Source organism: Passer montanus, unplaced genomic scaffold (genome assembly GCF_014805655.1).
Source record: "Passer montanus isolate IOZ18808 unplaced genomic scaffold, ASM1480565v1 scaffold15, whole genome shotgun sequence".
Lineage (NCBI taxonomy): Eukaryota > Metazoa > Chordata > Aves > Passeriformes > Passeridae > Passer > Passer montanus.
In genome coordinates this window covers 7,082,403-7,093,196 of record NW_024362051.1, presented here as the reverse complement: position 1 = coordinate 7,093,196, position 10,794 = coordinate 7,082,403, and the positions used below count along the sequence as shown (strand labels likewise).

General features: G+C 45.1%; 1 protein-coding gene across 3 annotated transcripts in view; it reads left to right on the top strand.

Annotated features, from left to right (window-relative positions):
* Positions 1-1,264: 1,264 nt before the first annotated feature.
* KLHL3 (kelch like family member 3) overlaps positions 1,265-10,794 on the top strand; it is a 48,100-nt gene continuing 38,570 nt past the window's right edge. For 2 of the 3 annotated variants that reach the window (XM_039701350.1, XM_039701352.1), the window contains exons 1-2: positions 1,265-1,337; positions 8,820-8,936. In XM_039701350.1, the coding sequence (XP_039557284.1) occupies positions 1,324-1,337; positions 8,820-8,936 (131 nt within the window). In that variant the 5' untranslated portion in view covers positions 1,265-1,323. Of the gene's footprint in view, positions 1,338-7,804; positions 8,714-8,819; positions 8,937-10,794 lie in introns of those variants that run through there. The other variant, XM_039701351.1, reaches the window with a different exon arrangement.

Here is a 10,794-nt window from a genome sequence, read left to right as displayed (position 1 = left end):
TTATTGAAAAACTTTGTGTTAATAAAAATACATAGGCACTTTGCAGTGGTTTCAGGACATGGTTTTGTATCTGGACTTTTTGTGATTACTGAGGAATTTACTCAGAGGAAACAAGCTCTAGCCCTCATTTCCAAGGTAAATTCTACTATTTTTATATAGTTCCTTTTTCTCTGGTTTGAGCTTGTGTCTTGCAGTTTTGCATGTTGTGCATCAACATTGTAAGACTGGACATGGGGACAGTATTGAGGAACTGGATGTGTTAAACTGATAGTTTAACAGGATTCTCTAGGGAAAATGAAGGAATTTTACCTGAATTCTGTGTGAAGTTTGACTTCATGGCTTTATCTGTATTTCTTCTGTTTAGGGGTAGGCTGCCAAATGGTGTTTAAATAGCAGGACTCAATCCCCCTGTGTCTTTGATAAAGTCCTGTAAGTTTCAGGTGTGTTAAGTTTTCTTACCTGAAGAAATAAGGTGATGAGTAGTTAAGATTCTCAACAAGCTTTTGAAACCCTCCTGTGGAAGGCACAATAGCATCTGTTCATCATTGCTGAAAGGTTTGAAAAAAATGTATGAAACCTGGGCTGAGGACATGGCTTGAGGAGAAACATACAAGAGTGAGGTAATTTATTTACAAAATGAAATGGCATCTTCAAAGAGAAATCTCTTGATACTTCTAGTTCTCTCTTCCTTTTGCACAAGAACATTTTGTGAATGGATGAGTAATGAAGAAGGAAAATGTTTCTTGTCTTTAATACAATTAACCTCTAAGGCCTCAGTGGTGCAGAATACAACTGAAAAATTCTTTTAATAAAATGGGGGGATGGGCGGGGGTGGGAAAGAAGATAGAAGGTAGAACTCTGTGCATTTGTATCAATTGGAATAAAACAAATGTAATTTAGTTCAGTGCTTTAGGCTAAATTGCACCTGCAGTGGAGAAGGACCTATATTGCCTGTGCAGGGTGCGTTTGATAGATTGCATAAAGGACAGGAAGGTTCTGATGAACTGGGGGACTGGAGGTGAGACCCTGCTTTCTGCGGTGGGAATGGGGAGACTTCGGAGCGCCGGGACTCTCCTTCCTCACCTGCGCTGCCCTGTGCGCGGGCTCGACCTGGGCACTGGGGGTGTGCAGCCGCTAAAACTTCTGTGCAGCCGGCAGATCGCGGGGACTGCAGCAGTCTGGGCCGCGCGGGGACAGGTCCCGGTGGCGGCAGCGCGGGCGGGGGATGGATGCCGGGCCCGGCGGGGGATGGATGCCGGGGGCGGCCGCTCGCAGCCATGCCGGGCCCGGGGCGCTGAGCCGGCCCCGCCGCCGCCCCGCACAATGGAGGAGGAGAGGTGGGTACCGCCAGCAAGCCTTTGTGTCCGCCCGGAGCGCCGCGGGATGGGGATGCCCGGCCGCGGGCTGCGAGCCGTGCGGGGCTGTGCAGGAATGCGGGGCGCGGCTGCGGGGACCCCCGCGGCAGGAATGAAGGCGCCGCTCGGGCGTGTTGCAATGTCATGGTGACAGGCGGCTTCGCCCCGCGCCGACAGCGGAGGGGCTTCCGTGGGATGTGTTTGGGATGTAATTAAGGACGCGAGCGAGGCAGGGCGGGGGGTGTTCGCTGAAATGGAGGTGCCGGGCAAGGAGGAAGGGTGCCGGGCACGGCGGTGGGATGCAGGACAGGGGGATGAGATGCAGGACAGGGGGGTGGGTAGCTGCCCCGCCGGCACAACGTGCTGGGCTTGTGTGTGCCCTGCCTGCGCCTGGAGCCTCAGGCAGCCGAGTTCGGCATTCCGCTCCACACACACTCGCTGATATCCGCTGCTTTTTTGAGTCACGAGTGAAATCCATATCGTCTGTGGATGCTTTGGGGTCGGTTTTCCTGCCGTGTGTGCGGTGCTCGGGCAGTGCAGGGCATCCCGCGCCTCCCTCGCACGGGAGCCGGGCCGTGCAGACTTTATTTCCTGCCAGGCAGCTGTTTTGCTCCACAACCTGTGTGAAGAAGTGTTTACAGAGTCGACCTAATGTCCACTGAACCCATAAAAGATACTATTCTGCGCAGGGACCTCGTGGATGCCAGAGAGATGTTCAGGGTTTTGGCTCTGCCCTCATTGCTCCCCTCTGTCAGGTGCCTTTTGCACACCAGAAGCTTGTGCTTCTTCAAACGAAACATTAAACTGCTCCGGGATTTTTACAATTTTTTTTAAAGAACAGGATATGCTGAGTGCTTCCTTTTGTGCTGGTGACCTTGCAGGGGGTGGGGGAACAGAGAGGGGGCTTGACCTCCTGGTAGGACTAAATGTCAGGGCTTGACAGGAGTTTTGTTTAAATATGATACATTAGAAAATTAAGCTGGAGTCAACCCCCAAATTCTGGAAATTTTCCTTCTGTTGAGGGAAAACATTCACAGCAGCCTGTAGGAGTTGTTTTCCGAGCTCCAAAGGGCAGCTTTCTACCCTTCTGTGACTCAAGAGTTGCAACTGTTTGTGTATTTAATGTGCAAAACATTTCATCCTGCCACGTTTCTCATTGTAGGGCTTCTGCTTCCCGTAATGGTGTGAACAGTCACCTCTGAACATTCATCCAAATATTAATTAATTTCAAGTGCCTTGAAATCTTAGTTTGTCATGCTAGATGCCAGTTCATGGAATAGGATTTCCTTTTCTTTTTTTTTTTTTCTTTATTTGTATAAATGAGCCTGTGTTTGAGGAAATGGAACAGAGCTGTTTTGATACCCCAGGCTGGGCTCATCCTTGGCACAGTTGTTTGTTATTTTTTTTTTGATGGCTACCAGCAATGGTCTCATTCTGACTGTATTTTCTGGGGATACAGTGGTGAAAAAGCCCCTGGCAAAATACCTGGGCTGTTTTACCTTATCCTGTTTTTTCCAGACCATCTGTTTTTAGGGCATGAAGGACTATCCCCATCAGCATGTTCTCTGCCTCTGGAAGTGAGGAATGATTACCTAAATTGCTGCTTTCATTTCTAGTTTTTGGGAAGAGGAGGGCGGTCCTGAACTGGTTGTGGGCAGTAATGATATGGGGTTTGACTCTTGGCAAGAAAAGCTGGAAATATTCACCTGCTTTCTGGTTCAAAAGGGCACGGTGTGTGGGGCTGTGCTGGGGCTGCTTTGGCTGCTCGGAGCAAGTCCTGGGAGGAGGTGCTCAAAAATGAGCTTGGTGGGCTCGGTCTGTGCTTGCGGCTGTGCTTTTGCCCCACACTTCAATTCAGATCTCTGTTGGGCAGATTGGTCTTCAAATTTTTCACTTGGTGACTTTCATTATGGCAGAGTTCCCCCTGGTTTTTAACATTATTGCATTTTCCCTTTTCGTTGTTGGTGCTCACTTCACCTCTGACTCTGGTCCCCAGCCTGCCCAGACTCAAATATCCTGGTAACTTGCACACCCAGGACCTTCAGTGGTATCATGTGCCCATGTCATTGCACATGAGCAGAAGCACCTGAGGGCAAGGGAGATTTAACCTGGAACATTCACATGTGGCAATAAAATATTTTAGAATCCTGCTCTTCTTTTACTGTGCTGTTAGTAAAAAATGATGATACTTCTATTTTATGCAGAAATTGCATAAGGCTTACAGTTAGGCATGGTTCTCTGATTCTGAATTTGCAAGATGTTTTGGAGTTTGAATAGGAAAAAACCCTCTGGAATGTTATTTTTTTGGTTAAAATATTAAAACACCTGTGGTTTCATATTTAAGTGAAGATAGTCTCTGGTATCTGAGAAATACAACATTTGTCTTTGAAAGCAAATGGTATTGTCATATTTGAGTTATTTTGTGTTGTTTCCATTAGTGTCAGCAAAGACTTTTCTTCTGACTAGTTCCCAAAGTCTTCTTTCCCCCGGAGGTCTCCTTTGATATGAATACTCTTTTAGGGATCTCCTGTATGCCAGTTGTGTGTTTTCCTAAGCTAATGTCTCCATGTTGATCTAGGCACTGAAAAAAAAAAATCAACAAAATAGGAAAATAATATTGCTATTAAAAGAAAAATAATCCTTTCCATTACACTGCCTCCCATATGTTTTAATGGTAATGCATTTCTCTGAAATCCTCTCAAAACCCAGTTCAGTATGTGGATCCCTTCAGTCACAATTTTTAAATGTCTTTGTATGTACCTAAAGACAAATTCAGAAAGTGAGATTTTTATAACTATGCCGTTACACTGGCATGTTTTCCTTACTGTGTCTGCCTGACTAGAGAAATAAAACTATTGGGCATAATGTATTTGTCCTGTGATTTGGGGTGTTGATTCTAAACAGAGAATTAGGCCAGTTAAAGTAAAATGATTTTTCATTGTGCTTAGACTAAAACTAAGACTAATTTTGGTCTCTGTTGATTTTTGTAGAGGTATTCAAGTTTTGAAGACTACCAATTGCTATTGGGCATCTGTCAGTTTTTTAGACCAGAGTGATGTCAAACCTCTCAGAAATGCAGATTAACATTTTCTGGTGGTGATTCTTACATATCCCCCAAAGAAGCTCCACAGGCTTTGGAAATCCATGGTTAGCAGGCACTTTTAAGTGAGCCCAGGGGTATGAAGCTGCTACAGAGGTGCTGGATTGCCCGTGCAGGACTCTGAGCCCAGCTGGCTCTTTGGCCCAGCTTGTGGTGCTGAAGCTCTGCAGTGTCAGGGACCAAGCAGGAGAGCAGAGCTCAGCCTGTGGTGCTCAGGCAGGAGAGGAGAGCAGCTCCCAGAGACCCCGCAGGGATGCAGGTTGGGATGAGGCTGGGCTGGACGTGGCTGGTGTCCCATCACCTCCCCAGGGAGACAGCCCGTGTTCTGTGCTGTTCATGCTGGGTTAGGTGCTCAGCCTGGAGGCTGTTCTCCCAGAAACAGGAGCAGAACCTTGCCCTTCTGCATTTGAGATCTGCCCTTCCTTCAGGGTGAACTCCTGGCTCCCATAAAGCCAGTGTTAGAATTGGATTTGGCAGAGCTGGGATTTTTGTTCCTGGGGTTTACCAGCTCTCTGCACGGCAATAATCTTGCCAGGGGACAGTTTATCTCTAAGGAAAGCTTTTATTCTTTCACATAATCTACAAAGACATCTGTAATTATTGCTGGTAACTAAGGCAACCCAACTTTACAGTGGATACATGCAGGCAGCAGAACGGTGGGGTATGGGTTTTTAAAGTACCTTTCTGTCAACTGGGTGGTGGCCACACTTGGGCAGGAGCTGGGCTGTGAACTCTGGCAACCTCAGCCCAGCTCTGCTAGGGGGTCCTGGAGAGGAGGAACACAGTGTCAACAGGGTAGTGATTAGCTTCACTGGCTTAACTGGGGACTCTCAAATAGGGGTTCATTTGTTCTACTCGGGGACATCATTGAAAGGCCACGCAGGAGGGGGCAGTGGGGTTGGCACAGCCTGAAACTAAGAGCCTCTCTGCTCATTTTAGGAGCATCCTGCTGTGCCTATAAAGAGGATGTTCATCTGGCTCAGGGAAATTAAATCATTTGTCCATTCACTGAGTGCACGGCCTCGGATAGCCCAGGAATAGAACAAATTGCTCCTGGCAGCTGGCTCACGAGTGCTGCTGCTGTAGGAGGACATCAGCTTGGCAAACGTGGGGGCAATGCCCCTGTGGTCACAGGGTGCAGGGGCTCTAGCATCTCCAGTTGGTCTTGGCTGGGGTCTTTGATCAGAGGACCCTATTCCTCCTTTGCTTTAATCCATTAAAATAACAACAGTGTAATAAGTGTTGTAATTCTTAGCCTTGTTGGGGGACAAATCTCGGAAAAGGCTGTGAAGTGTAATGGTTTGGTCTTCTCAGGGGCAGCTTTTGCTTTCTGTCAGGGTGCATTTGCTTGGAGCATTCAGGTTCTTGCATTTTTATGTTGGAAATGTGTCAGTGATCTCTGAGAGTATGTGCATGGAAGTGTAAAATATCTCTCCCAGATAAAATCATCCTCTGTCAGTTGCTGGAACACAATTCTATGGTAGCTGAATCAGTCTTAGAGATGAGTTAAAGGCTCTTAGCCATTAATTCTTCAAATTTGTTTTTTTGATATGAGTCACTTGGAAAAAAACTTTAAGTAGCATATCTTGATCTTTTTTGAAATAAGTTTTTAACCAGACAATCTGCAGTATTTTCTCATGGTAAACCTTTGGCAAATTCTGAAATCTGCCCCTTTTAATTAAGCTGAGGATGTCTCCTAGGAGGTTTTTTAAAAAACTTATCTTTCCTGCTTTTTAGGAAGAGCTGATTGATCTTCTTCCAAAATCCTGAAGCAAGTTTTTTTGCTTTTAAAATACACAGACAAATGTTGGTGTAGTTGAGGCTTTATGAAAGCTTGACATTTGACCTGACATTTACTTTGGTGTTCAGTGAAACTTGCTGTGTTCTTTGAGCTGTATCTTTTGCCAGCAGAAAAGTTTGAACATCTTTGGTCTCTGGCACTGGAGAGCTAATAAACAAATCTCAGCAGGGTGCTTGTTCTTATTAAAGAGCCCCTATGGTTTCTGTGTGCATGGCTTGGTTTTGGGTCTGTGAGGTGTCTGTGAGGCTGCCCAGGGCAGTGTCCTGTGCTGATCCAGCTGTCCTGCCCCTGGAGCAGTGGGAGTGGCTCTCCCTGACTCTCTCTTTTGGTTTCACTTTCTTTTTATTTATTTATTTTTAATTTTCTGTTTACTTTGCTTACTTCCTGTACGTGTTCCAGCTTTGGAGCCTGAAAGCTCCATGAAGTCACTTGCACTTCCAGAGCCTTTTCTCCCCTTCTTAGCTCAATGGTGCCACATGGGTAGGTTTAGCTGTTTGAAAACCAAGGGTTTATGCTGGGGTGATGAAAGCTGTGGTCACCTGGCCTAAAGTTTCAATGAGGGCTTTTTGTGACAGACACAGCACTGAGGCTTAGCTGGGTTTGGCTGTGTCCCTGGAGCAAGGAGCTTCTTCCCTGGAGTGTGCAGAGCTGGGGGAGACCCAAGTGCCAGCGCGGCTCCATGAACACCTCTGGCAGTTCATGTGGCACAGAAAGAGTTCAGTGTTCCTCAGGGATAGAAAAGCTGTTTGTGTCGTTGCCTGGTACCAGTCCCTTGAATACTGAGCACTTAACACGAGGTATTCTCCTCTCTGATTTTTCTTCTTTTCATCCAGCCATACTAAGCTAATTGGATGATGACTGTAATGGAGTTTGGGAAGTTGTCTCCCTCACTGGGACATGAGCTGAGTGATGTTCTGCTCAGCCTTGTGGCTTCACTTATGACTGAAAATATTTCACTCGCTCAGCAAAGTGAAAGAATTGGACTTGGCTGGGTTTTGGCATTAACCTTTGTCTCAGGCACAAAGCTGAAGGCTGCTCAGTATGCAGGCATGGATTTGAGCTGTGTGCAGCTTGGCTGCTGCTCAGCCTCTCAGCCTCTTGCTTCTCCAGGAAGGAGAGTCCAGCTCACCAAAGACTGTTGTGGGGGCAGAGAGCTTTGTGTGGTGTCAAGGGACATGGTGGTGGTGACAGCCACTGGTCAGGAGCAGGCAGGATGTAATGTTAGCCAGGGCTTCACACTGTCAGGGTTGTAAATAGTGAATGATGTGTTTTTCAAAGGGAAAAGTCAGTGTGTGTAAGTGTGCTTGTATATATATATGTGTGTATATATATATAGGTGCATGCCTACACACCTTGACAGGAGCTGACAGGGTGTTCTGGGAAGGATCCTTCCACACTTCCCTGCTCTGTACCCTTCTTCAGACATCACCTTCTGGTCACCAGAGAGCCAGGATGCTGGGTTGTCCAGACTGCTGGTTTAGCCCAGTTCAGCCTTTTTAATCATGCTAGCCCAACTCAGAAAGGTGGTAGGGAGGAGGGGACAAAGGTGAAGGAGACTGGAGGGGAAAGCTCTGAGAAGGTCTCCAGTCAGGCACATGGGGCAATGGAGTTGCCTCCTGAGATCTGCCATTCTCTTGGAGTTGGCTTTAGACACAGACAACCCTCCTTGACTTGTCTTGTTTGCCTTTGCCTGCCAGGGTTTGAGGGGTGAGCCATGGACTGAACAGGACAGGGACCTGCCTCAAAGTGCTGCTCCTTTCTCAGGTGGGAGCCTTTAGCTCCAAGTGGTTTCACAGGCTTTCAGATCAGGGAGCTGGAGATATTGACCCGCTGTCAGTGGTGTGTACAGAGCCAATGCTGCCAACAAAGTAATGAGGACACGTGTGTGCCTTAGGCACCTGTTGGCCTGGTTAAACACAGACAGAGCTGAGTGCCTCTGCTTTGACATTACCTATGGAGCTGGTGGTTCTGGTAGGAAGGTTTAATAATTCATTCCATATGTTTCAGTGGTAATAAATAGACTATTTCTGAAATGGAAAGCAGCTTCAGTAAAGCTTTGAAAGCTGTGCAGGGAGATTTAATAGCCCTTTTCTACTTGCCTCTAAAGAAGATACAAGTCATGTATTGTGTGCTTGCATTTTTCAGATGGGACATTGAAGGCTAAACTTCTTTTTCTCAGTATGAATGTTGAAAAAATCCATGGTACTCTTATAGTTCCCAGTGCTGAAGTCTATTTCTATTCAGTGAGGCAATTATGTTCTGGCTTGAATTTCAACTTATACTACTTTCTTGGCCTGAAGCCTATAAGACTGGGCTTTGTCCTCAGGTGTTTGGCACTTCTTTCTTTTCTTCCCTGCTGGCTGAAATGTGGGCTGAGTTGGTTTTCAACATCCATGCAGAAGTAGCTGCATTTTATGATGTGCTTCATGTGGAGAACCTAAACTGACTGACTGACTTGTGAGTAGCTCCATGCTTAATACCCTGTGCTGCAGTTTTAAGCTGCTTGTTTTTTAAACTGCCATTGAATCAAACTTTCTGCTCCTTTTTTTGTCCCTGTTTTCAGCATTAAGCAGAGTTCCCGTTCCTCTGAGGCAGCTGAAGATGAAAAGGACCAGCGCACAGTGACAGTCAATCCCTCCCACATGAGAAAGGCTTTCAAGGTCATGAATGAATTACGGAGGTACACTTTTGACTTACTGGGCACCCTGTCTGGTTTAGCAGAATTATGCTGATTGAGAGATGTAAAAAATAGTCTGTGCCATTTTTGTTACAGCTAATGGTTGCATGTAGAGGATTAATCACAGATAGGAAGCTAAAATATAGTCCTTTTCTGGTGAGCTGCTCTCCCCAGTCTCAGACCTCTGTCTTCCCAAAAACATTATCTGAGCCATGGCCTTCATTTATAGATGATAATTCATTTAGTATTTTCCATTACTTTCAGCAAATTCAGCTGTAAACTACGTTCTTAACTGAGATAAGGGTCTGAAACCCAGTAATAGAACATTACAGACATTAAGACACCTACACATAATTACAGACCAAAGATTATTAATGTACTGTTCTTAGTCTCTTTAACTTGCAGCATCACTCAGTCTGTGCTCAGCACTCCAAAGTAAGGCGTAGAAAAAAAAAGCAAGTACTCAGGAAGAATGTCAGCTCTCTTCTTGCAAATTGAAAAATCCTAATATTATTTAAAAGAGAACACCTTGGTCTTTACACAGCTGTGTGGGTACAGGGAGAACAGAGGCTGAAAAAAATATCTGTGAACACAGCCTTGAAAACTGCTGTCATCACCTCAGCAGAGCAGTGGCAGTGGTTCAGCCTGGATTCTTTCTTGGTGGCTGTTATCCCACTGACCAGACAGAAGTTCAGTGAGCATCTCTCTGACTAATTCATTAGACTTTTCACCCTTGTAGTTTTAAAAAGAATTCTTATGTAAAGTGTGTGTGTCACACACATGAATATATGTGCTCCCTAACTGTTGAGGGGATGTGATGGAAGCAGGTAACATCCTTTGCTCTTCTGCACACTCCAAGTAATCAAAAGAGACTGTAATAGCTAACTCTCCATGGATTAAGTAGTTTCCTAATACACACTAGATAAGTGTGGAGAAGGATTGAAAATGTTTCCTTCGACAGATATCTGACAGGGAGTTTCTGTTGCATAGGAACAAAATGGAAATATTGTAACTATTACATGAAGCAGGCTATGTTGTAAATTTTTTTTTTTTTTTTTTTTTTTACATTTAACTGGCATCCTTCTGGTCCTTTCTTTGTACTGAAAGCAAAGGATCTGAAACTAAAGTTTTGTGCAGATATATTGAGAAATCTATTGTGCTGCTATTATTCCTTTGTTAATTGAAGCAGAGTGGGAATAACTAGAGACAGACAATGCTTCTTAGTGCCTGTGGTTAGGTATCTTGGGCGATACTGAACAGATAAAATATAGAAGAATGAAAGCTGCCATTAAGCACCTGCATGATGTTTTCATCTTCTGGGTGCTGTGGTGTTTTTTTTTTTGTTTTTTTTTTTTTTGGTTGGCCCCTGTTGCTGTTGTGGAATCTACAGTTTCTATATCTCTTGAATGTGCACTGAGCTTGGGATCTGTTAAGCTCTCAGCAATCAGTGTCAACAGATGCCTTGAATAATAGTTTCTCCCTTCACATGCATCCAGAAATCTCATTCAGAGGGTCTAGAAAAATCGTTCTAAGCCTTTAGCCTATGTAGTGTACTATATAGAATTTTACTATATAGAATCATGGAATTATTTAGGTTGGAAAAGACCTCTAAGATCATTGAGTCCAACCCTTAACCCAGCACTGCCACTAAACCATGTCATTTAGGCTTTTAGTTGGGAAATGTAGATGAAATTAATTTTATGAGTGGTACTTTAGATTACTATAGCCCAAAATGGAATTGAACAGAGCATCTTTTACATAAGGTAAAAGAAATGAGGAAGCTTCCATTAAGAGGCTCTTAAAGGGTTCCCCTCATTGCCCTTCCTCCTTCCAAACTGGAATGAATGTAGAGTACAGACTG